Source organism: Peromyscus leucopus, chromosome 1, assembly GCF_004664715.2.
Source record: "Peromyscus leucopus breed LL Stock chromosome 1, UCI_PerLeu_2.1, whole genome shotgun sequence".
NCBI lineage: Eukaryota > Metazoa > Chordata > Mammalia > Rodentia > Cricetidae > Peromyscus > Peromyscus leucopus.
In genome coordinates, this window is record NC_051063.1 from 103365009 (window position 1) to 103392171 (window position 27163).

Genomic DNA, 27163 nt, shown 5'->3' on the forward strand with positions numbered 1-27163 from the left:
GGCATGGTAGAACGGCCTGGAACAGCTAGATCCCTGAGAACAAAGTGACGGAGACTTTGGGCCAGCTTGTGCAACAGGTCAGTAGAGCTCAAGGAGCTTGTGCTGTCTCCTGGCAAACACCCTACCCCTTCCTGAGAAATGAGGCCCCCAACGGACCCACGTCCAGGTGTGCAAAGTCCCACAGCATCCAGTTTCCCATTGAGTGGGATCACAAACCTCAGATGCCATGTGGCCCAGGCTCATCCCGCTCTGCTCGGCCCCTTTCAAGGCTAGGGACAGAATTGCAGCAGTTCTGTTCACCAGGCCGCTGAGATAGGCTATAACAGGGCTCTAGAGAAGGCAGAATGCCTCATACCTTCCCAGGGAGTCTCCAGTCTATCTCTAAATAGCTGGCTACCTCCTCTGCAGGTAGGCAGTTCCCTTTGAGGGCAACTCCCCATGAGAGACAGGCTCCACTCTGGAAACACCTGCATGGGGCCCAGGGTGGCCTGAAATCCTCCTCCCTAGCCCACCAAAGCCTCTGTCTGTGAGTTGTGGTCTCACGTCTCCAGCAAGGGCTGTGCTGCGTCACTAACATACATATCTAGGCCCCAGCTCAGACAGCTGTAGGGGGGGGGGGCTCAGGCTAGCTGGGGTCTGTCTCGTCCTGGATCTGGAGTTCCATAGCCGGGCTGCACAGTGGTACAATAGGTGGAGGCCAGGCCAGACCTCTCCCGGGACAGGGGAAGAGGACACAGCTCAGTAAACATGCAGAGGGCAGAGCTCAGGCTCTGGTCTTCAAAGTACCAGCACTTACCTTGATTTTACAACCAACGGTGCCCTTAGCCCAGGACACCAATCCCCCCCCCCAACAACTGCAGGCCCCACACCACTGGGTAAAATATACAGATATATTTATATTATCAAAAAGTATCCAAAGTGGGGGAGGGGTAGCAGACAGCCACAGCCTGGGCCTCCCGGCAGCGCACACCAGAAGTGGGCTGACAACCCCAGGTCCAGCTTTGAGCTGGTAAAGCTTCCCACCAGCTCCCTCCCAGACTCCCTAGGAGTTCTTTCAGATTACCAGCTTTTTGCTGCTCTGGAGCCTATGGGAAGGGGGTGGGCTCCCTCCCAGCGGGGCCCCAAATCCTCCAGCCTCTCTTGCCGAGCTCCTGATTTCTGGCCCTCTCTCCAACTCCACGAACTCAAGGAGAGCGAGCCTGGGTAAGCAAGCCAGGTCAGGAGCACTGTAAGCCTGGAGAGCAGGGAAGGGCCCCGCCCCAGGAAAATCCCATTGCCGGCCCCCCGTTCCTGCCCAGCCCGGGAGCCTGTGCTGCAGTCAGGATGTGGGGTGTGGGTACGGCTTCCCCGTGTGTTCCGCTGGCTCACACCAAGCACACAGAGCACGAGGGTGTCTGAACAGGAAGGCTTCCTAGTGGCAGTTGACGGTGTCCCAGAGCCAGGAATGACTCCTATGCTCAGACATGACGGAGGAGCTGTAGGGAGCACAGAAACCCAGATCCTGTAAGTGCTTCGTGACAGCAGAAGGGACCAGCCAGTCACAGTAGATGCAGAAAAGTCAGCCGCTGCGGTTCCCAGGGCCAGACAGAGGGCACCCCAGAAACCTAGGGGAGGGACTAGAGGGGCTCTGAGAAAAATTAGTGAAGTGAAGGCAGGCATCCAGCCAGGTCCCCCCAACCTTGCCCACAGGGACCAGAGCCACTTACAGAAAGGGGGTCAGCAGTGAAGGCTGCCACACTCCGGCGCATTTCGTTTTCACTGCCACGCAGAGGGATCAGTGATACACTGCCCATCCGGACCTCGGGCACTGCCCGGGACACTCGAGAGGGCTCCGAGGGCCACACCAGGCCGTCGTGCTAGGGGACAACCAGGAAAGGAGTCTGGGCCACACTTCAGCTTGCAGGCTCGGCTCCAGATCCACCCACCCTTCTCAGAAAAGCCTCCAGCTAGTCTCTAAGCTGCCGCCCTCAGCTTTGATCAAAGACTGATATGAGAAGCAGCTGTTTGCCGATGACCGATGACCGTATCCCAGCACAACCCAGCCAGCCAGATTACTCAACATCTCCCATCTCTGGATCCACAAACCTCCCTAAGAATGCAGCATCAAGAAACTCTTCCCCGCAGAAGACACTGTCCTATGCCTCCACTTCCAGCAACCAAGAACTGCAGAATCCACTGTTCCCATCTAGGCCTTGACTAGCAGGAAGCTCACATTTAAAATAGAACTGCAGGAAAGAACTCAGCCCAGGGCCCTGGTGGTTTTGACTCCCTTCTCCCTCAACAGTCCTGAACTCTGCTGAACATCTGTTCTAACACATCTGTTTCCCGTCTGCACAGCCTCTGGCCTTGCTCTGGCTCAGGGGTGGTCACCCAGCCGCTGCAGCATGTCTTCTCCATGGGTGTGGCCCTCCAGGCTCTGTTCCCTGCACACAGGTGCCGGGGGAGCCAAGGCTTAACCCTCACCTCACTCTAACTCACTTGAAACTCAAGGTCTAGTTCAGCCTCTTGAGTGTGGCCTCAAAGCTCTCACAATCTGCGGCTGACCCACTGCAGGCCAACCTCTGGCACTCTTGGCTTCTCTCCTTGCAAGTGATGAACGTGGCAGTTTGAGTGAGAATGGCCCCCATAGGCTTCTATTAAATGCTTGGTCCCCAGTTGGTGGAACTGTTTGGGAAGGATTAGGAGGTGTGGGCTTTGTTGGAGGAGGTGTGTCACTGGGGAAGAGGCTTTTAATTTTCAAAAGCCTATGCCATTCCCAGTTAGGGTGCTCTTTCTCTCTCTCTCTCTCTCTCTCTCTCTCTCTCTCTCTCTGCCTTCTGCTTGTGCATGAGGTAATAAGGTCTCAGCTACTGCTCAAACACCATCCCTCCATGACTCAGATCACGGACTCTAACCCTGTGGAACTACAAGTCCCCTCAAATTATATGCTTCCTTTCATAAGCCTTCCTTTTCTTTTTCACCCCTAGGCCTTTGAATATGCTGTTTCCTCTACCTAGAAGCCACTCCCCTGCAGGTGACTTCCCTCCCTGTGCCCAGAGACCTAATTCCTATGACACCATCTCTCTGCTCCTGTCCCATTCTCCATGGTGGAGCCCCTTGAGGAGCCCCTTGCACCGGGTACCTGTACAGAGAGGAAAGTGGCAAACCACTCCCGGAGTTCCATCTGAGTGTCGCAGCAGAGGTACCTGCAGAAGGCACGGGTCAGGTCGCTGCCTTTCAGAGTAAGCAAATTGCCAGTCCCGTCTCCCTACAGGCCATAAAACTGGGCAGAGACGCGAGCCCCAACCCTGCCCATCGCCCTGGGCCCAGGCCTTAGAACAGGGGCCCTGACTCACCATTGCTGCTTCTCGTGCTTCTCTGTCTCGTGGACCACGGTGAAGCCCCAGCTGCAGGGAAGAGCCAGGGTGTCACTCGGCACTCGCCAAGACTTGTGAGACAGAGTCCAGAAGCCGGGCAGAGCAGAGGCAGTGCCACGGCTTCCCCCAACACAGCACGCTAGGGCCACTGCCCCTTTCCCTCCCCACCCCAACCCTGGGCCTGATGTGAGGATGCTATGCGTGCCTAGCAGGCCGGAGATACTGGGTTCTACCCTCAGCACCAAAACCCACAAGGCCACCCAACCGTACGGATGCCTGCCCAAGCCCACTCAAGCACCAGAGTCAACCAAACACGGCCAACCGACGAGGAGAACATTAGAAAACCAAGTCATGGGACTACGGTGCCGGACAGCCACAGCGGCATGCTCCACTTCTCAACTTACTAAAACCTACTCGGGGGTGGAGAGACTGCTCAATAAGAGTGCTTGTTCTGCAAGCATGAGGACCTGGGTTCAAATCCCTTGCAATCACATAAAAAAGATGGGCATGGCTGTGGGTGTCCATAACCCCAGCACTTGGAGGGGGGCAGAGACAGGCAGGCGGATCCCAAGAGCACGCTGGCCAGCCAGCCCTCCTGAAACATTGAGACCCGACCTCAAGGGAATGAGACAGTGAGGCGGAGTGATGGAGGCGGACACTCCAAGTCCTGCTCTGGCCTCCACACGAGCATGTGAGGGTATATGCACCCAGATGCTCACTGGCATGCACACACACACACACACACACACACACACACCTCCCCCACCTCCAAAAAAAACCTCATAAACTCACTCTCAACAATGCTAGCAAGATTCTACCCCAGACCAGTGATTCCTCAAATATGAACAAGCACTGTTACCTGGACAGCCGGAGGAGATACTGAGTCCTGGGTCCCACCCACAGGAGCCCAAACTCAGGAGGCCCAGGGTGACACCTGATCAAATCTGTGCTTCTATGGTATGTCCAGGTGATGCTACTGGCCAGGAGGACCCTGACTACAAAACTACTACACTACCCCTAGAAAGCTTGACACCCCACCTCAGCTGTGCCCTCCTACCAGTCCAGAGACTCCCCAGGTCCTAGCCACAGACCTGGCACCTCAGTCCTGGCTTACCAAGTAGGTGGCCGCAGTTTCTTCTTTACACCCAGGTAGACTTTGAGGCTCTTGACAGGCCACTCCTTCTCGGGCCGGTGACTCTGGGGGGACACTTCATCAGTCAGGTGGGGACAGTCAGAAGGGGCTCTTCTGCTGCACACCGCCCTCTCCCCTGTCCCCAGCACCTAGGCATTCCGGAACAGGGCTCCTCCTCCCGGGGGCTTTCTCACCAAAGCCCTCCCTGTTCACTGTCCAGCCATAGATGCCGCTCTCTGCAGTAGCATCAGACAGTCAACCCTCAGTCCCCAAGGTGGCATTCCAGCGGGGAGCTCCAGAGTAATAATTCTGACACCAGCGGCAGGGCCGTCTCGGACGCCCTCCTCCACAACACGTGGAAGCCGGCCCGGGCCGGGTGAGAGCCTTGGTTGCCCACTAGGGTCTGTATTTGTCTCAGTCACCCATTGGTCACTCTCCCTCCCTGACCATGGAGGCTCCAGGGTTGACTGTGTGAACAAAAGCTTGGGGACCAGCAATCACTAGCATTTCGGCCCCATCAGAAGGCCAATGAGTCAAGCTGAAGCTTACTGGCTGCTCTGTACGATAGGCCAGAGGGAGAAAGTCCCAATGGTCTAAGACAGGAAGCAAGAGACCCATATACCAGGGTGGGGAACCAGGTTATTGACACATTTGCCCAACCCCCACCTCCGCGTATATGGGTCTGGGCTTGGGAGGAGCAGGCTGGCTCAAAGACAGAGGGGACAGGAGCCGTGACCCTCAAGGGAGAGGCTGCTTGAAGGGTCCGTGACCTTCCTCCTGTTCTGGGAGCCATTTGCTTGGAGCCCTCCCTTACCAGGCACCCCTGGGGCCAGCAGGGCCCCCAGGGAGGACAGTAGGGGAGGCAGATGCACTTACAACTGGGCCGTCCCCACCTTGGTCCCCCCCACTGCTCCCAGCCGTCCCCAGGCATGGCTCCTCAGCAGGAGAGAGGGTGATCTGTGTCAGCTCAGGGGTATGGCCAGAACCCCTGTAATGACCTAAGGCCTGATGACGGAGCCCCAACCCCTCTACAGAGAGCGCCTCACTCGACAATCACAACATCTGGAACACACCTGGCTGCAGGTGTGGGAATCAAGAGTGGAGTGGACAAGGAAGCGAAGTCTGTGGGAAAGACGGGGTGTGGGCAGAACACGGGCAGGAAGACCCGCCCGCCCCCAACAGGCAGAGGCAAAGCCCTGAAACGGTCAGCCTGCACAGGAGGAGGCCCGAGAAGGAATGGGGGCGGAGACAGGAGGCAGGCTGGGAGGACAGAGGCCTCTGCAAGGCCAGTGGGGCAGGAAGAAGGGCCTGGAAGAAGTCAGGCAGGATGGGAAGGGGAAAGAGTCAGGCAGAAGGTGCAGGCCTGTGCTCAGCAGTACACGGCAGCCCAGTCAGGGCAGGAGGCTGACAGCTCCTGCATCTGGAAACAGAGCGGCGGTCAGGCCTCACTTCCTCAGAACGGTGCTGTGGGATGTATACACAGTGGGAGGGTAGGGAGGCAGAAGCGCCATGATTCTCCCTTTGGAGACTACATCCTATAGGAACTGCACTTCCAAGCAGCTCAGGGTCCTGCCACCACTGGGGTCCAAGGTCACAGGCAAGGAATAAAATGTATGCCCATGGTTTCTCTGGAATATGCCTTTCTAACTCGATCCAGGATCTTAAACAACACAAGGTCTTGGGATGGGGCCTGAGAGGCCACAGAGCCTCCCGCTCGGTATGAGGTTATCTTAATTTCAAGTCATCTTTCCTGTGGCCCCATAACCAACTGATGTCAGAGTCACCAGCACTCTCGTGGCCTGGGCACAGGGACAGCGTCTGCCAGGCACAGGCCCTGGAGTGACGCCAGCATGGTCTGCCTACACTGACGGCCTCCGGGCTAGCTCCCCCCCCCCCGGCCCCCCCCCCCCCGGCCCCGCCCCCCGGAGCTCTGAGCCGCAGGACACAAGCCAGAGCTCAAACCCTAACACAATGGCCTTCATCCTAGTCTGTCATGAGCAAAGTCGCCTTGAGCCAGTCCCTTGGCCCTTTCTCGACCTGGCAAAAGGTAACTTCCTCCTCTCGAGAGTAGGACCAAGTGCTAAGTCCGGCTCAATAACCATCAGACCTGTCCCTTCTCTCCACGCCAAGAGGTCAGCAGCTGCCTTTCAAGGCATCTCGAGCACTCTTCTCCCCTTGGCCCACACAGACAGCCTCACTCTGCTCCACCGGACTAAGGAAGCACCTCTAGAAGGAGGGCCAGGGGAGATAACATTCTAGCACCACAGCGGACTGACTGACTGCAGGGGTGAAGAGCTCAGAGTGAGAGAGCCGGAAAAGACAAAGGCAGGTAGGTGCTCGCCCGGAGTCCAGGCAGCGTGAGCAGAGGAGCAACCGGCCAAGACATAGAGATGAGGACGTTGCTCCGCCTGATCCTCCGTGGCAGCCAGATCTGTCCACACGTGCTCAGGAGACGCAAGGAACTAGAAAGGGCCGGAGATTGTGCTGGAGTCGCCGAGGGACCTCAGGCTAGAACACTGTGCTTGGCATCATGCCTCCGCTGCTCTTCTGCATACCCATCCACACTCTGTGTGCCCTAAGGCAGAGGTGGTACCCACAGGGTACCATGGAAGGTGGATTCTCAGCTGAACCCCAGCCAGGGGCGACCCCCAGGCAGAAGTTACAGGCTGGGCAGCCTCAAGCGGAAAGTGGAGGGTTCTCGTGGGCGGCAAAAGAGAGCTGGGGCACTGGCTCGGGAGGCTGGGTAGCACATCCATCCCTGATAGAGAACGTCTTACGGCCTCTTGTCCCTGTTTGGCACCTCAGGGTCAACAGTGTCAAGGGCATTCAGACAGCCCCAGCACTTTCTCTACGTTTGGAAGTGGGCAACTCAGAGAGCAGCGGAGGACATGAAACAGTCTTAACCCAAACTTGGGTCTCTGTTGCTGGCTCCAAAACTTCTCTATGTACTGTGGAAACTTCTAGCATCACACCAACGAGAGACCCTATCTTGAGGAAAAGGTCTTGGTTTGGGGTTAGGGATGAAGCGTGGAGTTTAGGCGCTGTACTGCAGGGTAGGCGCCAGTGACCACTGGTAAGAGGACAGGGAACCATGCCTGGGAAGAACTGGGAGCCCTGTGCCCCCAAGCTCTACCCGGCTCGCCTGGCCCCAGGTGGTGTAAGGCAAGGCAGCTGGAACATCCCATAGCTACTCACGGTCTCAGGGGCCCCGCTCCACGGCCTTTGGCTCTGTTTGATAGAGGAGCAGGGTTATGGAGGGCATCGTCCCAGTCTAGAGCCAGGACAGATTATGTCGTGGTGTAAAGGGAAAGGGGAGGGTGGATGGCAGGGGGTGTGTGTGCAGAAGATGGGGGTCCCAAGGGGGTCTAGAACACCCGGCATGTTGGGTAGAGTAGGCCAGGAGGCCATGTCCTAGGAAGGGGCAGAGCAAGTACAGGTACAGCTCGGGACTGTTGTCGTGGGACACATTCTCGTGAGAGCTGTGTCAAACCACGGACCACAAGGGAGCGTGTGTATGATGTCACGGCAATCACATGCACTCCAAGGCCTCATGGAGCTAGAGGCTTCAAGCAGCTACTCGGGGCCACAGCAGGAAAACACACAGCTATCACCAGCCACTGTGCAGCCAGACCCTCAGAGGGGGACCTCTCTCTTGGAGACCAAGAGCAATGTTTGTGTATGAGTGTCTGAGCACACATGGGATACAAGTGTCCATCACAGGGCTTACCCGAACCTCCTTGTAGAGCCGTAGGCAGCTGCTGTTGAGAATGAAGTAGCGATCGTGGAAGCCACCTGAGGGCAGCCCCAGACCCAGGAGGCTTCGGTCCTCACGGAACTTCATCATGCCATGTTTGGTGTCACCCACACGGCTGGCTAGGGGAGGACTGGAGTGGGCATGGGCTATACTATGCCACCTACCGACCCCAGTGCCGCACTTCATGTCCCAGCCTCCATGAAAGCCCCGCCCCCCCCAGTTCCCTCCATCTGAGCTGTCTGCCCTGGTGCCACAAGGTCCTACCCTGCTTCTAGATGGAGGTACCCATCCTCCCTACATCCCCTACGGGCACCACTTACCCAAATACAACAGCATGGCCTCCATGGACTGGTACTTCTTCACCACCAGGTGGCTGTCTATGCCCAGCCCATGCACAATGGGCAGCACCTTCTCCGCAAAGTGTAACGGGCGCTCTGTGGAGAGGCCACACCACTGTCACTGGGTCCACACAGCTTAATGCCACCAAGGGCAAGCGCATGGACACACGTCCCCTACACTTCTCACCATCCACGAGCATCATAACACACCATAATTATGACCACCCTTCCCATAGGCCAGCTTCTGGCTTGTCACCCACGTGTCCCCAACAAGCGCTGCCCCTGCTCAGACCAAAAGTGTTCCAGTTCCTTCCACCCTCACAGATTGAATCCGCTACGTCCCTCTGCACTGTCCCACACTGTCTGGCTTCTACTTGGATTGAGACCAGGACCTTCCAATGACCTCCAGCATGTACTCTAACTCCCTGTCACAGCTCTCCCAGTCTACTAGCAAACAGCATCTTCTCGAAGTCCTGTCACTAATCACCCGATGGCCCTGCATCGCCACCAGGCTCTGTGTGGCTGCCCCCACCTCCAGTCCCACCCTGTGTCTCCTCATTTCTTGGAAGCTCAGCTCAGTGCTGGAGCGGCCGTGCTTTCTGGGAGCACCTGTCCCCGACTTTACCAAGTAGCCCTAACTCTTCCTCACAGCAGGCTCAGGGACTCCAAAGCCATCGGCCCTGCCAGAGGCTCCGCAGACAGCCTGGGCCTTTCCTGGAAAGCAGTTAGCTAGACCCACGGCAGCTGTCTGTTGCTGGGAGTGATGGTGGTATTAGCATCTCCGTCCCTTACCAGACTGACCCCTGCGAACAGAGGGACCACTGCCCGGCTCCTCAGCCTACTACCTGCCACTCACCAAAAAGAGCTGATGCATACGTCAGCAGCACTTCCGCCTCTCGTCCCAACACCACTCCCTTCACCATTAAAGGCTTCAATTAGCCCCCTCACCACCACAGGCAGGCTTCCCATCACAGCCATCCGCTCGTGTGATCACTAACCATCCTCCTCTTTACCCCAAGAACAGTACCACCCAAAGGTCCTACTGTTGAATTCAGCATCGTCCTCCTACAAGCAACACCGTCCTGACGCGTGGGAAAGCGCCATCATGACTGGCACCACCCACCCCTCCTCTGTCCACTTCAACCCTATCACAACCACCACCTGGACCTGCGACTTGCCTGTCATCACCAGCATGGTGATGACATTTTCACCACCATTTTCACTAGTGTGTCAGCAAAAAGTGTCACCCAAAACCTCTGGCTCCCAAACTGTCGGGGGCAGGAGCAATGAGGCTGGGCTGAAGGCCATCCATGGCCACTCACCTGCCTCCTCCTTCTCGTTGACCTCAAAGCAAGTCCAATAGTCCTTTTCCCTGATGCTCACATTGCGGCGGTCCAGGATCTCCAGGGCAAGCTCCTCTGCTGTCATGGATGCCGGGATCTGCAGAGGCCCAGGAGAAGGTCAGCCAGCCCTAAATGTGCCACCAGCTTCTGTTGGGCCACAATCTCCTGTGGTTCAGCCCCAAACCCACTCCTCCTCGGGCCCGCTGAGCCCCGAGATGCAAAGAGGAGTGTCTTTGGGGATTCCCATACATTTCAAAGTGGCCATCTGTGCCTGGCCCAGCCCAGCTCAGCATCCCCCACCTTGACATGCTGCTCAGTCTCCACCTTCTTCTCCTCCAGGTACACGGTGCAGATGAAGTCACCGGCATGCTGCAGGAGAGACTGGGCTCAGCTAGAGGTCCGGGGAGCAGTGCTGGCAGCCAGCACAAGCCTACCCAAACCCTGGCGGGCACCTGGGTCCCACTGGCAGTGCCAGCCACTCGCATCTTCACAATGGCAGTGACTTCCTCCCTCTGCTTCCTCAGCTCCTCCTCGTCCACCTGGGAAGGGCCAGCTGGTCAATGCCGTCTGAGAGGTTCAGCCTTGCCCACCCCTCCCCTCATTGCCTTCCCTAGCCCCCAATCCCGGCTGGGACGTACACTAAACACCACCACATAGTGGTTGATGAGGTCTTCCACCACCTTGCCGGCCTTGTAGTCCTGCCCATCCGTCTGGAAGAGTGTGGGCCCGAACACGATGGCCAGGTTGTGTGTGTTCATTTGGTTTGTGTCTGAGAAGCACTGTACACTGGAATGAGAACAGAGGAGCCTGGCCCAGGGCTTCCCCACCCACCTTCCCAGTTCCCATCGGGACCAAGACTGGCCAAGGGACCGAGGTCAAAGAAGACAGCATGGACCCTAATTAAGGAGTGAAAGAGGGATACATCTCAGGTCCTGGCAAGGTACAGGGGTGGGAAGCGAGGGCATTCGGCCTCAGTAACCTGGCCCCAAACTGACAAATATTCCATCCCCTCTATCCTGCAGGAAATAAGCTGAGATACAGTGTCCAAGATCAGGGCAGTCATTGGTTGGCCCCCAGGCCCACCTGCTTGCCCATCTGCAGGCAGTCAGCCAGGCTGGGAGTGAAAGAATCTTCTCCACCCATCCACCCAGAGCCTCACGTCGACATGGCCCCTCACCAGTACAGATGGCTGATAAGGGCCTTCACGGTGGCCCGGTTGACAGGGGGCAGATGCACCAAGAGCTCTCGGTACCTGGAGATCTTTTCCTCCTCATCCTCGATCTCTGGGTGGGGGGAGACGGACTGGGTTAGAAACTGGCCGATGCCCCCTTCTGGCTTTGCTTCTCACGATGGAGATAGCATTCCCAGGCACCCTGGCAGGGACAGGGACTCCACCATCCACCTCCCAGCCACCCTGTCTCTGTAGAGCCTGGCTAGAGGACTGAGAAGCAGAGTAGGCCGAGGAGCTGGGACAAGCCTTGTCCAGAGTAGGATGGGGACATCCTGAGGTAGGGTGGGCAAGGCTGGATACAGGCAGCAGGACCCACCAGAGGCCTCCAGCCAGGCCAGGCGCTGCGCACGAGTGAAGAGCCCATCAGGCAGGTCCCGCAGGAAGCGTTTGAGTGCAGAGGAGACGTCATCCACATGCTGCTCTCCCTCTTTGAGGTGTACAGAGCGCGCATCCTGCCGCAGGCTCTCCAGCAGTCTCTGGGTCTTCGAGGTCTGACCACACTTTCGATAGATCCCCTCCGAGGTCAAGCCTGGAGAGGGAGTCACACCCCTCTTTTTAGAGGGATCCTGGGCACCGGGGGGCTGGGGATCACCCCAGAAGGGGAGTGGCTGGACCTTGGGGGTGCTCACCACACTGTGTGATGTAGTCCACACAGCGGTACACAATCACCGGGATGTCTGAGTCCCCAAGCTGTTGCTCTGACAGTGTGTCTCCCAAGCTGGCTGCTGCTTTCTGGATGGCCCCGAGCCAACCCATGAAGTCCAGTCGCCGCTCGCCCTGGATGTACAGCGTCCTGGACCAGAGAGAGTCATTCTCCCATCCGTCTGTCCCTGTACCCCTCCTCTCCCCAGGCTGCTGGACTGCCCTCAGGCTTCCCCAGGCTCCTCGGGGGAGCTAAAGCTCACCTCCTCCGCTCTACCAGCACCAGAACTTGGTTCTCGTTGTCTCCTTGGATGGCTGTAGAGGGGCCAGTCAAGGTGAGGCCCAGGCTCTGTTTATGATCCCCAAACTGTTCCCTCATGAAGCGCTCCTGAGACCACACCCTTGGGTTCCACCCACCAACCTAAAGGGTTACTGAGATGAACTCCAAGGAGAGGGGAGGGTATGGGAGGGCAGGCTGGGTCAAGTGGCCTCAGGCCAGAAAAGAATTGAGACTTCCAGACAAGGGCTAGTGGCAGGGGCGCTGGGACAAGGAGCCCTAGAGATTGGGGAACCAGGCAGGGTACACGTACAAAGCTCTTGCAGTCTCCGGAGCTGCAGTGGCTCTTCCCAGGGCCCCCCTGGGAAGACAGCCCGGAGCTCAGAGCCAGCCAAGGCGAACCAGCCTTCCTGGGCCTGCTGGAGGCTCAGGCCAGCTTTGTAGGGGAGGCGCCCAAGCCGCTCAAAGTCCCGGGCTAGCAGGTCCTCAGCCAGGGGAGGCACGAATGCCTAGGTGGGGAAATAGTGGGGAGACACAATGTGAACACAGCATAGCCTTCTGGGGACACCCAAGCTCCCTGGCCTGTGGGTGAGGGCTCTTTCCCATCTAGCCACTTCGTTTCCTCTTCCCCAAGGCAGAACCTAGCACAGTGACAGAGCTGGTAGCATGTCCTGCTTTGTACCCATTTTGATGTGTCCTTCTCTTGGGATGTCCCATCTCAGGGCCCCAACAGTGCTCACATACTTGGCCATCTGCTACATCACTGGATTTGTTACTGTGCCTGAACTCAGTCTGTCTGCCCCACACTTAGAAACAACAGAAGCCCCAAGGCTGGCACACCTGGGTCCTCAGGACTCTGGGCATAGAGAGCTCAGCAAATGAGCTAATGAGGGATGAAGAGCCCCAGGCTCTCAAGGCACAAGAGGGCACTTGGCTCTCGTCTCTAGGGCAGCTCTCTCCTCTGTAGCCTCCCTGCCTTTCTCGACAGTCTGCACACCTGCAAGGCTCTGAAACTCACTGTCCTGGAGTCAGCACCGTCCACACTACAATGGCCTAAAAACTTGCCCCTCATAGGGTACCACGAGGCTGCAATCTATGTTTCCCTTGTCCCGAGTCTGCTACACCCCCACCCAGCTCCTGCTCCATCAGAGATGGAATTGCTGGGGCTCACGGGGTTCAGTCAGCAGTCCCGCTCTGCCTCTGTCGAACACCTGCCCCCTAACCCAGGCCCACCTTGGCAATGCACTTGACCCACTCGTGAGCCAGCTCTGCATTCTCCAGCCCAAACAGGTACAGCCGTTCTCCCTCTGTGTACACCTCAAAGGTGTGTTCAAAGCTGCAAATACACAAACCAGGATTCACCCATCCAGCCCAGCCCTGGCCCCGTTAACTACCACGCTCTACCCCTGCCCTTGTCAGGTCCCTTCCCCTGACCCCCGGGAGGTGGACAAACAGCCTTGGGCTGCAGCCTCGTGAGGTAAGGCCAATGTTTTACAGTCCTTTGTGTGTGGACCTGAGAAGGTCCACGGTCCTTCTCTAGGCTTATGTCCCTGTCTCCCCAATCAGAAGTTGAACTTGATAGGCACTAGTAGTTTGTGGTTATGGCCAGGGATGCTCACCCGTGGGTGTCCAGAGGGGAAACTGCCAGGCATACAATCTCGTTGGCCCGAATCTCCCCATTGGGTGTCACTGCCCGTTCATTCTCGTAGTAACTCAGGACCCCATCACTAAGGACACACCAGCGCCGGCTGAACTCTGGGGAGAAGTTTGACAGAGGAACCATGAAGAAGCCTCCAGGTTTGCTGAAAAGCACCCTGCTTTTTTCCTGGGTCCCTGCGACCTCCTGACCTATAGGCTCTTCATTCTGACTCATGCATCCCAGAATTCCTCCAGCTGCAGTCCTCCATGCCTAGTCCCCTCTATCCCTGTTAACCTCTCGGTGAACTTCTGGCCTCTATCTTAGAGGCCAAGAGTGCTGGAGTCTTGCTCTTACTTCTGTTTAGATGTTAGATCCCATGCTGTCCCCAGTTTTTAGGGCAACCTGAGTCTCTCAGCCTGGGTCTGCCCTCTCTCTGGCTCTTTGACCACTCTGACCTTCTGCCCACCCTGCTCCCTCTACCTGTGGTTCCAAAGGCACCGGAAGTCCTGGGGGCCCACCCCATGCCCACCCTTCTTTGCCAGATGCATACCTCATTCTATAACCTGTCTCCTCCTACAATGGCTCTGAGGATGCACAAGATCCCCAAAGGGGACAGAAATGGGAATCTGGACCATGAGAGGTAAGAGAAAGAACAGAACACCCAAACCAGGCCGGCGTCCACAGCTTTCAGCACTAGCTTCAGAGTGGCTCAGAGCTTCCTGGCGCCCAAGGTGAAAAGGATGATGCAGGGGAGTTACATAAATGACGGGGGTTACATCAGTGACATGATCAGGCAGAGGGAACCGGACCAGGAGCAGCTCAGGATCACAATGTCTGGGAGTCAGAGGGCTTTATCTGGGGTACTCCAAGAAGGGGTGCTGAGAGAGACTGTAAGAAATGGCCTCTCCCCCAGCAGGCTGTTCCTCGTCTGTCTGTGTGACCCGACACCTGCCTTCTGAGGGCAATGTGCCTCCAGGCCTGTCCCCAAGGATATGCTCTCCTACTGTGGTCTCCTTCATTCTGCAGATGTACATCAAGTTCCCACTGGGTACCAGCACTCCTGGGGTGCTCAGGCTACAATAGGTACCATGTGCACAAATGTACACAATAGTGGGCAACTGAGCCAGGTGTGGTGGCACTGTCCGTAATTTCAGCTACGTGGAAGGCTGAGACAAGATGGCAGCTTGAGCCCAGGAGTTCAAGGCCCAGGCTCTGGGGAGCGCAGAGACTTGTCTTAGAAAGAAGGAGAGAAGCTGGACGATGGTGGCGCACGCCTTTAATCCCAGCACTTGGGAGGCAGAACCAGATGGATCTCTGTGAGTTCGAGGCCAGCCTGGTCTACAGAGCGAGATCCATGACAGGCACCAAAACTACCCAGAGAAACCCTGTCTTGGGAAAAAAAAAAAAAAAAGACTAAAAATCAGATGGAAAAGTGAGAAGAAAAAAATAGGATTGAGGGTGACAGGCAGCACAGTATAAAGTGGCTGGGGATGACATGATATCCCTGTAGACATGACATTTTAAGGGATATGTGAAGAAAGCATTTGGGGCAGACAGATCAGCAAATGCAGGTTCCTGGTGGGTGTAAATCTGGCATGTGGGACAAAGCAAGGAAGTCACAGGGCTGGGACAGAATCTGGGGAGGGGTGTCTGTGCTATAAGAGGGTGGGCAGCTGTCAGTAGCTCTTGTCTGATGTGTAAGGACTGTAGGTTGTACTTGGAGACAGGGAACAAATGGAAGGCAGCTGAGACCTGTGAGGCATGGCACTCAAGTCCAAGTCCCCCAACTGCCTTCCATCCACATCTGGAATATGCCAGACGCCCAGCCCATGACCACACCCAACAGGGCTCCAGACAGACTTCAGGCCTGCGGAAACCCTGCAGTGCCATACCCAACTCCCACCCCAACCAGCCCACTTCTCAAGCACCTACTGCATACAAGAGGCCATATCCAGGAGACTTTCCAGGTGGCTCTGCCAGAGTGTTATAGAATAGTATTTTAAGATGTGTTACATTTGTTTATGCTGTGGAACATTTATTTTAATGATGCAAAGATGTGTTGCATCCTTTTATGTTGCATTTGTTTAACTCTATGGAGCTGTGTTACTGTGCCTGTCTAAAATACCTGATTGGTATAATAAAGAGCTGAACGGTCAACAGCAAGGCAGGAAAAAAGATAGGCGAGGCTGGCAGGCAGAGAATAAATGGAAGGAGAAATCTGGGATCGAGGAGATCAAGAATCGAGAGAAAGAGGAGGACTTCAGGGCCAGCCATCCAGCTACACAGCAAGCCATGGAGTAAGAAGTAAAGGAAGTTACACAGAAATAGAGAAAGGTAAAAGCCCAGAGGCAAAAGATAGATGGGATAATTTAAGAAAAGCTAGCTAGAAATAATCCAAGCTATAGCCGGACATTTATAAGTAATAATAAGCCTCTGTGTGTTTATTTGGGAGCTGGGTGGTGAGCCTCCCAAAAGAGTAAAAGAAAAAACAACAACAACTACACCAGAGTCCCCTTGCACCCTCGGGTCCACCAGCAGAGCCAGCCCCAGGTTCCGGGCCTGCAGCCAGGCTCACACACCATGGGCCTGGATGGGTATGTGCAGCACTCACCTTCCCGGGCCCGGCGGTCCTGTAGAGGCTTGCCGGCAGAAGCAGTTTTGTACAGGAAGCCACTGTGGCTCACAGTCGGCAGGATAACGGAGTAGTGCTTTTCCAAGGGCTTCCCTGAGTCCAGCCGAGGGACCTCTGTGGAGTGGAAGAAAGAACGGTGGTAGTCATGGTGGGTGTCCAGGAGGTGTCCTCAGAGGCAAGGTACCTAGGCTCACGCTCCGGCGACACCGCTGCCTCCTCAGCTCCCTACCAGCACCCTCGGGCTCCTCCTGCCACCTCCAAGGTTTTGAAAAGCCACATCTCCACCTCTGCCCACAAGTGGGACTGTCACTCCATTCCCAGGGCTCCGCTCCAGTCCTTCCCATCCCAGGAAGCCTCACTGATTCCCAAGCCCACCCCACACTCCCTGCTGGAGACACAGAGCCAAGCATACTGGAATGAGGGGGGCTCTGGGCCAACTCAATAACACTCCCTAGAGAGAGGTTTGCCCCAGACAGCACAGAGGCCAGGGAAGCATCCCAGCTCCAGTGGTCAGCACGGAGGGTCCTGCTCCCTAGCCCAACCCAGCTGGGTGGTCTCTCGCACCTCCCTAGACACCTGGGCTCTCTCCAGCCCAGCATGCCCCACCCACCCGTGGCCCAAAGCCCAGAGCCCCAGCCACTGAGCCCCACCCTCAGCCTTAGGATGTTGCCTCAAGAGACCAGGTCTGGGCCATACCCAACGCCATTCATCCTAGCAACCCCCTCTCCACCCCCCTCCCAAGAACGGGAGCCAAATGGGACCCAACCCAGGTCTGTGATGAAACTCCACCCAGACTGAGTAGACAGACGACAGACAAGGCTGCTGTGTAGGTCACACACACATAGTAACACTCTCCTCCACGGCAACACAGACCCACATACACAACATCCAAAGCCTTAACACTCCCAGCATGAGGGAAAAGAACCTAGGCATCTCTAAGGGTCATCCCGGAACAGACATTCCTACGGACCCACATTGTAAGTCAGGACAGAGCACACAGATAAATCGTCCCAGAGACACAGACACAAAAGGACACTCACAGAAAGCGTAAGTGTCCACTGACCCACAAACCCCAAACACGCCCCAAACACACTGCCCGAGGTACCACCAAGGAGCTTCAATCACAGCTTGGGAGTGGCCTGCAAATCTAGGTTCTCAGCTGGGCCACGGGTTTCTGCAGGCACCCCTGTAAACTCCTCTAAAACGCCAGACCCTGCCAGCAGAGGACAGAGTCACTGGCCACTCACCTGTGCTCTGGTTATTCCGTAGAAACTCCATCTGCAGCGTCTGTCCAGCCTGCTCAGCGAGAGCCAGGGGTGTGGGAGCTGCCGGGTCCCCTGAGAAGCAGCTGACCCCAGCCCCACAGCCCAGGAGTGCCTGGGTCTCAGCCAGGTCCGTGGTAGTCACTGCAGCACACAGGGCCTAGAGGAGAGGGAGGGTCAATTGGGGGGGGCGGGCAGCGGGTTGACGGGGTAGGGATGGGAGCATGCAAGAAGGGAGGAGGGAAGAGGAAGGAGTCACCCAAATCTGGGTGGACCATCCTCAGACTGAAAGAGACCAGGGCTTGGGGAAGCCAGAAGAGAAGAAAAAAATAAAAGGCATGCGAGTCAGAAAAAGAAGAGGAAAAGGCAAGCCAGGGAGGCTGGGCAGAGGCTACCCAGCTGAGGCTGGGGTCCTAGCCACAGGGCCTCACCCTGTGGGTCCTGGGGCGCAGCTGCTGGTCAGGCTGCGAGGAGCCCCTGGAGGATCTCAGGCTCCCTCTGCCTTGCAGCGGGGGCAGAGGGCGGGGCCAAGGGTTGTAGCTAATTCCTCCCACATTTGAATTCCTCACTGCCTGCCCAGCCCTCCCGACCAATGAGAGCCACCACCCTTCTGGCTTGTAGGCCAGACTGGGCAGGGCTGAACTGGGGCTGGACGCCTAGGTCCTAGGGAGGTGGAGGCCTAGCTTCCACAGAGCTCTGGGAGCTGGACTCAGCCTGCCTGGATAGGGCTGCTTGGAGGAAGAGCTGAAGGCCACCCATAGGTCACAAATGCCACCCTGCTGCCTCCAAGAGAGCTGTCTCCCACTCAGGCTGAGCCAGATCAGGGTCCAAGACTTGGTTCCCGATCTTCTGGGGTCTGGGGCCCATATGGGGCCTCATCTAGAATGGGGTGTGGATGGGGTGGGTCAGAGCAGTCCAGCTGTTTTTCATGAGCCTGACAGGAAATAGCATCCCCATCAAGTTCACTCCTTTTGGCAGGATTCTGAAAGAACAGGACAGGGTGCGGGAGACAGAGGAATCAGGAGGAGGCAGCCAGATGCTGAAGACATGGCCCTGGACCAAGAACCAAGCCTGACTCCTCCCTGCATTGTCCCAGCTTTCCTTATGCAGGCCCTGCTGCCCTCCGGGCCTCAGTTTCCCCATATGTTCACAGCCCTCTCAGCTGACGAAGAGATGGGTTGAGACAGAGGAACGGGGACCAAGGAAGAAAGGGATAGGTTCAAGGGTCCCCGACAGGGCAGGGTCAAGAAGGCTCAAGAATCCCAGGGGCTTGGCGTGCTGACCTTGTCCAGCTCCTCTTGGTTGCCAAAGAGTGGGTGGTAGCGGCGGTACTTGCCCTCTCTGTACTTGGCCTCCAGGTGGTATCGCCTGGCACCAGGGCTGCTGCTGGGCTGCAGGGCCTCACTAGGGGGCACGTTGGCGGCCCAGAAGTGGTTCCCAGGGCCATTGCCCAGCTGTAAGAAGAGCTGTGGGTGTGGGCAAGAGGGGAGAGGGGCAGCTGACGATAAGAGGTCCTGAGGTGATCAGACCACACACCCGTTTTCCCCAAGGGGGCGGACGGGAGGACCGGAGCAGCGAGGTCTGCTGGTGGCCATGGTACTCTTGCTAGAGACCCGGGCTCTCAGCCCAGATAGTCCCAGACAGTCTGACAGGTGAATGTCTGAGGCCTGGTCTCTGGGGGCCTCGCTGTTGTCTCGCCCAGCCCCACATCTGGAACTCTGCATTCCTGAGGCTGTCTCAGTGAGGGGTGGTGTCTAACCTGTCAGCCAATAGGGTAGGCGGGGACTTTGGGTCTATCTGGATGAGAGGAGGTGGCGGTTTCCAGGAGGCGAAGGAGGGCGTCATTAGGGCCAGGGTCACTTCCCGCTCTGTTCCACATTCACCCTATCACAGGCATTGCCTGGGCTCCCCAGTCCACTTGTTCAGAGTGCTGGAGCCACAGTGGTGGACAAAGCAAAAACAGCCCCTGCCTCGATGGACCTGCTCGGGCTTTTTTTTTTTTCCTCCCTGAGCCTCAGTGTACTCATCTGTATCCTGGGTATTCTAATCCTAACTCAGGATTATTCTGAAAGACAATTCATTAACAAAAGCAACATTCTCTGTATTGGCATGCCAAACATGCCCATAGTGTGGGCATATGAAATGGATATGCTATAAAGTTCCCAACTTAGCAGTAAGGCCCTGGGGGCACAGATTCCTGGGTCTAGCCTCCTGCCTCAAGTTCCCCATAACACCTATCACGTACACAGGCACCGGAGAAGCTTAAATACATAGGCATAAGTATCTGTACACACGTGAGCCTCAAATCATGCATCATATACACACTGTGCACAGAATTCAGGCGCAGTGAAAAGCTCTGAGGGGCTGAGGGGGTGCATGCACAGTGGAGAAGAGCCCAGCTCAGCTAGGGCATGGGGTGGAAAGAAGCAGGCTGGGTGGTCAGTGTGCAGTGGTTGGGTAACCTTAGGCACATAACAGCCCAATCCTGGGCTTCAGTTTCCACATCAGGACAACAGCTGAACTATATCAGGGGTCGGCAATTCTCTAAAAGGTCAAATAATAAGTAGTTTAGGGTTTATGGAACACATACAATCTCGGTCAAATCTTTTTTTTTTTTTACAACCCTTTAAAACTGTAAAAACATTCTTAGTACACTAGCCAGTTTGCTGATTTTGCCAAAAATAGGCTTTTCCAAAATCCCCACCCACTACATTATCCGGAGGCCCCTCGCTCCAAAGTTCTGAGGTCAGTGAGATGGGGGGATGGAGGGCAGCAGTTGAGAGGGGAACCCCAAGCGAAGGTGACAAGCAGGGCATGCCCACCTGGATGAGTGTTTCTGTCCACACCTTCCTGTCCATCTTCAGGCTCCGCACCTTGGACACTCCAGCCCCCAGGCCACGGTGCTCCCCTGCGATGAGGACCAGACACAGTCCCTTGGGTACAACCCTTCCCGTGCTCCTCAGGCAGGCCTAGGGCTAGTTTGCAGCTCCATTTTGGCATGGCTCCAGAATCAGGTCGCATACCCATTGCTCACACCTTACCAGGGCTCCCTCCAGTCACAGTGGACCCTCCAGGCCACTTTCCCTACCAACTGAGTGCTTTGAAGTGCAAATCCCTTCTCCATACCATCAGCTGTTCTAGTAGTAGATATAAAAACCTATCTGCCCCCTGCCAGCCCTAACTTTCTGCCTCAATTCTTTTTCCCATCTCCCCACATGGCCATGCCTTCCGGTCATTCAGGTCTCCGATGATATGTCACCTCCTCAGAGATGTCCCAAACAACGGCACCTTCTCTTCCCACTTCTTGCAATTCCAATACTTCTATTGGCTCCTGTGCTTTCCGCCCCTCCCATTGCAGTGCAGCTGCATATGAAGAGGATCCCGATCTGGCTTTCGGTTTCTGTCCTCAGTGCCCGGAACAAACCCCGGTACACAATAAGCACTTGATAAATGTCAGCAGAATGATAGGAAAGCCTAAGGTTGGAGCTAGAGAAATGAAGCTTGTCGGGTACAGGTTCCAGGAGGGACCCAGGACAGGGGAAGTGAGGGAGGGACATTAGAAATGCCAGGCATTGCTCGGCTCAAGCCCTGGCCCTGCCTCCATGCACCATCCTCCATACAGAACCACGTCCACATAGTCAGCCTGTATCAGCCCCACGAACGGATGCTTTCCTTACATGATCACCAGCGAAGCTGCCTCTTCTCTGCACACGGACCTCATGTCCTATGTGCAGGGCCTGACATCTGCCCTAAAGTCCCACGGGCCTAGGGTTCTTCCCGAATTCACTGACTCACCCAGATCTGTCCTTCCTCCTGAATTCCCACATCAAAGTCCACCTCAGCACTGCAGCCATGCAAAGCCAGCACCTGGGCCCTGTCAGCTCTCAGGATGAGTCAATGCCCAGCGTGCAGCAAGCAGTCAGCAGATGAAGACACCTTGGGCCCCACCTTCTTCCATTCCCACCCTCCTCGGCCGTGTATCATTGAGACCTTCCTATGTAACTTTCAAACCACCCTAGAAGGCCCTCGGCTCTTCCTCTCCCGCTGCTGGATGGTGCAGCAGCCCCCCAACCCCTCAGGTCTCCAATCTCAGCTTCTGCCTATGAGCCAGAGTCTGGCCCACAGAGCTGACCAAGCCCCTGGGCCCCTTGCCTTACATCCCCTCTGGACAAAACTGGCTCCCCTCTCAGCATGAAGAGCCCTTGGTGGGCCCGGCCTCCTGCATGCTTCTGAAGTGACAGGGACACCAGATTCCAACAGTCTGGGCTCCGATCTAAGCTCACTTACTTGCCAGGCTACTTACTTGTAGCCCTGGAAAAAAAAAAATGCTTTTCCCTCACTTTGTCTGTCCCCATCCCCGTGGGGAGAGAGTATAACCATGAACTGAGGACCAAAGGTCCCTCCCAGAAGAAGAGCCGATGGTGCTGGAGCAGCATTAGGAATAAGGGCTCCAGGACCGGCCGAGTAGGCCGCCTGCGGTCCAGCGGCCAGCCTGCTGCGCGCACACACCCACCTGCACAGCTCTTACAGATGACGACGCAGAGATTGATGGAGGCCCAGTCAGGTTGGGGAGCCCCACAGTCTGCACAGAACCTGTTGGGGGCAGCAGCCCAGATGCGCTCGGCCACCTCTGAGGTAGACAGGGCCTCTGCGATGGCTCCCTGCATGGCCTCCAGCCACTGCTCCTTCTCTGACTCTGAATCGGCTGAGAAGCTGGGGACACAGACGTAGGAGAAGAACTGGTGGGAAAGGGCCTGGAGGGACTGGAGGGTCGGTGTGAGGGAGGTGTGGCTTGGAGGGCTCTGGGTCAGGAAAGAGATCATCTTGGGACTGCTGGGAAAGCGAGTATGAACAAAGGCACCACGAGAACCAGGAGCAAAAGGGGGAATCGGGAAGAGGTGGAGACAGAAAAGAAGGGCTAAGCCAGGGGATGAAGCGGTAGATGTATAGGACAGAGAGGGCAGAACTGCACACAGGCACAGGACGGGGGCAGACCGGCAGAGAAGACAGTGAGGGATAGACTGGGGCGGGCCTGAGACAGGCAGAGCAGGCACAAGGCACCCTAGAACGAGCACCAATCGAGGGTGTATATGGGAGGACAGACAGAACGTTGAGGTGTGTGCCATCTCCACCTTCAATCTCCTTCCCATCCCAGCCCAGCTGTGACTCCATCCCAGAAAGGACTCCAATGGGGGTCCAGTGTGGTGGCACATGCCTTTAATTCTGGCAGAGGCAAAGGCAGGTGGATCTCTGTGAGTTCAAGGTCACACTGGAAACAGAGCCAGGTGTGGTGGCACACCCTTAAATTCTAATACTAGTTAACCATGGATGTCTGGAGGTCTATACGACAGACAGGAAGTGACAGAACTGGGCAGGAAGAGGAAGTGATGTAGCTGGACAGAGAGAGCAAATCAGATGGCAGAACAGCAAGGCATATAGGCTCGCATTTGGAAGTTGCCAAGTTGGTGAGGTGAGGTTAGCTGTGGCTTTCCCTATTTCCCTGATCTCTCAGGTTTTCACCCCTATATCTGGCTCTGTGTTTTTTTATTTAATAAAACCATTTAGAAATTCATCTGCAGCTAGGTAGAGAGACCCTGACTCCAAAGAAAGAGGAGGAGGGAGAAAGAGAGAGAGAGAGAGAGAGAGAGAGAGAGAGAGAGAGAGAGAGAGAGAAGAAGGAGGAGGAGGAGGAGAGGAGGAGGAGGAGAAGAAGAAGAAGAAAAGAGAGGAGAGGAGAGGAGAGGAGAGGAGAAGAGAAGAGAAGAGAAGAGAAGAGAAGAGAAGAGAAGAGAAGAGAAGAGAAGAGAAGAGAAGAGAAGAGAAGAGAAAAGAAAAGAAAAGAACTCTGTCATCTTGACACAAGGGGATCCCTGCGGCCCTGCCAAAGCCTTCTGCTCTTCAAGGTGGAAAGTTCTATATGGACAACAAATGCAGAACTGTCTTCCTTCCTACAAAAGCTCCCTCTGAAGCTGGGCAGTCGTGGTGCACACCTTTAATCCCAGCACTCAAGAGGCAGAGGCAAGTGGATCACTGGGTTCAAGGCCAGCCTGGGCTACAGAGTGAGTTCCAGGACAGCCCAGGCTACACAGAGAAACCCTGTCTCAAACAAACCCAACAAAATAAAAAAAACTCCCTCTGGCTCTTTTGCTGCTGCGGCTGCTGCTGTCACCACCAACTGCGAGTCACACCAAAGTGTCTAAGAGCCCACACCACTTATAACCTACCAGCATAGTCAAGGAAGGCATCGCTGCTGGAGGGGTAATGGCCAAGAGCGCCTCTTTGTGAGGGGGCTGAAGACAGCCTCCCCCAGGACAGCCAGTAGAGGAACTCAAAAAGCTGCCAGGACCTCAGAGAAGCAACGAGCATGCTCAGTCCACTGCACCAAGCCCTGTAGGCCCAAGCAGTGGAGGCCCTTTCTGCTGAATATCTATTGGCCTCATTAGGATAGGTGACAGTGACCAGGGGAGCAGCCTCTGCAACGGACAGAAAGGGAAACCCCAAAGTGGCTGGCGGCAGCTGTTGCTGTCACTAAGGATAATGCCAAAGAATCACAGGGCCGATGACACACGATATCTCAAATGTAAGAAACAGACAAACACCAACCTCGCTCGTGAGGTCCAAGGTCACTTACCCTGCTATCACTAGGGACAGAGTGAAGCCACCAAGACCGACAATCCAAGAGTCCATGAGTCAGATACCAGAGGGCCTGCCAGGCTTTAGCCAGCATGGTGACAGACACAGAGAGGGGACAGCCAAAGCAGAGTGCGAAAGAGGTAGACAGTGACAGACTACCTGAGGCAGAGAAGGGCCATGAGGGAGACGGCCCAGGAGTTCACAGGCACACAAGCTTTGAGCATAAGCAGGTTCTGCTGGAGAACCCACAGGCTTGGGGTTGGGGATGGCCAGGTGGTACTACAGAGCAATAACCAGGGAGACAGAGGGTGACAGGCACTGGCGGGACACCTCATGGACAGTGTGGTGGGCAGAAAGAACAGAACTGGCCAGACGAAGACGGGCGAAGACTTCTGGCAGACTAAGGCAGGTGGGTGAGCAAAGCAGACCTGCTCCATGGTGTAGGACTGGAAGGTGAGGGTGGGGGGACGGGCGGGGGGAATACCAAGAGGGTGTGGGTGAGCCAGAGGTGGGCCAGGGGCTCACCTGAAGATACGGTAGGGGGTCGTGAGGTCAAAGCTGCGCCGGTCCACTTCCTTCACGTTGCCCACGTTCATGTCGATGAAGGTGATACCAATGCCCAGCTGGAACTCCTGATGGGTGCGGAAAGGGAGGGAGGCCAGGCTGAGAGTGGGGCTTACGATCCAGGACAGGGGCCAGGGGAAGAGCTTCGGAAGGAGGAAGGGACTGAGCAGGGACAGAAGCCTGGACTAGGGCAGCTGGGGTGAGGGGGGTGGAGGGGAGGGGGGTGTCAGGAGATGGATGGAGGAGAGGCACAGGCAGACCAGAGGGAAGAGGGGGCAGGCAGGAAAGGCTGGAGGGGCAAGTACTGGGTTGGAGTCCTAGCAAGACCAGGGAGGCACCAGACGGACAGGAGAGGAGCAGGGAAGGGAACCGTGATGAGCACAGGGCAGCGAGAGGTCAGCGGCCTGGTAGAGTCCTTCGTACCTCCAGATTCTTGTAGAGTTGTACTTTGTCCCCAGCCACTGCCACATAAAGCTTATTCTTGAAGCCTCGGAGCTCCAGGCTGCCAGCACGGTCAGGCTGCTCAGTACCTCGAACTCCCAACAGAGAGGCACTAGAGAGCCGGGCACGGGCTCGCAGCTCAGCCACTGCCTGCTGCAAAGCCTGCATCCACTCATTCCGCTCCACTGCAAAAGGGTGAGAGTGACCTCTGAACTCAGCTGGCAGGGACCCCTGGGGCCTCCTGGCTCTAGGCTCCCCAGGAATCACCTCGCTAGGAAACCCACTGGCTTGGTCTGTCACTTTTCCAGGCTTCTCTAGCTTGGACAACCTAGGCCTCGATGCCATCTTGTCTGGCTTACACTGGGCAAGCCACCACAACTGTCCATGCTGACGTGTGGTTCTGTGGAGCTGGGGAGTGTCTGGGAAGGAGCTGGCTACAGTCAGTCTCTCCTTCCTTATCCTCCCCCAGACCACACAGGAATGATGCCTCCCTGGGTATGATGTGCTAGGGAACAGACATACATTATTCCCTCCCCACTCCCCACAAGGTGACCAAACTTCCAGTCCTTCACACACATACACACACACACACACACACACACACACACACACACACACACACACACACACTCCAAAATTCCCACCGTCGCTCTCTGCCCGGAAGGCGAAGGTCCGACTGTTTGTGATCACTTCAAACTTCTGGTCTCCGATAGCAGCTACCTGGCAGATGCCGGCTACAGGGACAAAGCGCTTGGAGTAGGCGTCCTGGGGGAGGGAAGAGCTGCATTTCAGAGCGGGAACCCTGGAGCCCCTTGCCCAGCTCCACTGAGATGAGGGCTGTAAGCCTATGTTCTGCAGGTGGCCAGGGATCACTCTGGACTGGCCCTGATCACTGCCTTCAGCCAGCCCACAGACCAGGACCCCACTGAGGATTGGGCCTGAAGCAATATTGGGGTTCAGTCTTGACCTAGGCAGGAGCGAGGGTCACGTAGGGGACTGACGGAGCCCTCACCTTGTTACTGTCGAAGTATCGCAGGTAGTCAGCATCCAGTCTCACCCATCGCTTTTGATAGATATAGGACCTGACCAGGCAGAGGCAGGCGTCAGCAAAGACTGGTACTGAGGAGGAAGGTCCCACCATTATACCCAGTCCCCCTTTCCTTAGCACCTAGATCATCCAGGAGTTACCAATGGTTAACGTGTGTGTGTGTGGAGGGGAAATTGCTCAAATAATCTTGGACCCCTCTGATTTGTGGATCCACGACACCAGCATCCTGGAGCATGCCCTGTTCCCACGCAGATACTAGAAGGTGCTGGCAGATCCCACTCACCCCTGTGGTGGGTTCTTGTCCAGCCAGCCAGCCTTGATGACCGGTGTGATGGGGGTGGAGCCCCCAGGCAGCTCATCCATGGGGTGTGGCGGGAGATCGGGGATCAGGCTGCGGAAGGGTGGGTTCAGGCCACCGGTGGGCCACCCGCCACTAGAACAAGAGAAGAAGGCAGGGAGGCTGAGGGATCTCTCAGGCTGCCGCTGTGACGGAAGGGCAGGCTAGGCTGGGCTTTGGGAAGGAGGACAGCTGAACTGGGGGATACTCACTTGGGGATACCCTCATAGGCATGGTCATCCTCATCTTCGGCATCATCCCCAGACAGCTCCTCCCCCTCGCTCAGCAGACTAGCCACCCGTACGGCCCGTGGGACTCGGCTTGGCAAGGGCTCCTCCTGGACCCCCAGGACCCCTCAGTGTCACGTGTTCCCTTCAAACCCCAGATCACACCACCCCCACCCCCACCCCGGCTGCCACACCCACTCGTCCGCTCCGTCCTCAGCCCACAGCTCAGCACTTTTACTTCTGTTTCTGGACCCCTCCCCCAGCAGCTGAAACCACACAGGGACCAGGGACCAGGGTGACAGGGTCA

The 27163-nt window shown here is 56.4% G+C and overlaps 1 protein-coding gene across 10 annotated transcripts in view; it reads right to left on the reverse strand.

Annotated features, from left to right (window-relative positions):
- Positions 1-876: 876 nt before the first annotated feature.
- The window catches only part of Arap1 (ArfGAP with RhoGAP domain, ankyrin repeat and PH domain 1), a 66120-nt gene continuing 39833 nt past the window's right edge, over positions 877-27163 (reverse strand). For 4 of the 10 annotated variants that reach the window (XM_028877559.2, XM_037197019.1, XM_028877561.2 and 1 more), the window contains exons 6-35: positions 26842-26966; positions 26576-26725; positions 26257-26326; positions 25889-26009; positions 25227-25429; positions 24765-24871; positions 22120-22319; positions 20429-20514; positions 18890-19072; positions 17592-17766; positions 16324-16458; positions 13693-13828; positions 13307-13409; positions 12387-12582; positions 12060-12111; positions 11784-11947; positions 11471-11683; positions 11101-11206; positions 10562-10709; positions 10376-10462; positions 10224-10292; positions 9903-10020; positions 8563-8676; positions 8216-8361; positions 7684-7716; positions 4471-4553; positions 3336-3386; positions 3122-3185; positions 1707-1856; positions 877-1475 (exon numbers count right to left, since the gene is read on the reverse strand). In XM_028877559.2, the coding sequence (XP_028733392.1) occupies positions 1458-1475; positions 1707-1856; positions 3122-3185; positions 3336-3386; positions 4471-4553; positions 7684-7716; positions 8216-8361; positions 8563-8676; positions 9903-10020; positions 10224-10292; positions 10376-10462; positions 10562-10709; positions 11101-11206; positions 11471-11683; positions 11784-11947; positions 12060-12111; positions 12387-12582; positions 13307-13409; positions 13693-13828; positions 16324-16458; positions 17592-17766; positions 18890-19072; positions 20429-20514; positions 22120-22319; positions 24765-24871; positions 25227-25429; positions 25889-26009; positions 26257-26326; positions 26576-26725; positions 26842-26966 (3606 nt within the window). In that variant the 3' untranslated portion in view covers positions 877-1457. Of the gene's footprint in view, positions 1476-1706; positions 1857-3121; positions 3186-3335; positions 3387-4470; positions 4565-7683; positions 7717-8215; positions 8362-8562; positions 8677-9902; positions 10021-10223; positions 10293-10375; positions 10463-10561; positions 10710-11100; positions 11207-11470; positions 11684-11783; positions 11948-12059; positions 12112-12386; positions 12583-13306; positions 13410-13692; positions 13829-16323; positions 16459-17591; positions 17767-18037; positions 18360-18889; positions 19073-20428; positions 20515-22119; positions 22320-24764; positions 24872-25226; positions 25430-25888; positions 26010-26256; positions 26327-26575; positions 26726-26841; positions 26967-27163 lie in introns of those variants that run through there. The other 6 variants (XM_028877562.1, XM_037197025.1, XR_005089483.1 and 3 more) reach the window with 5 other exon arrangements.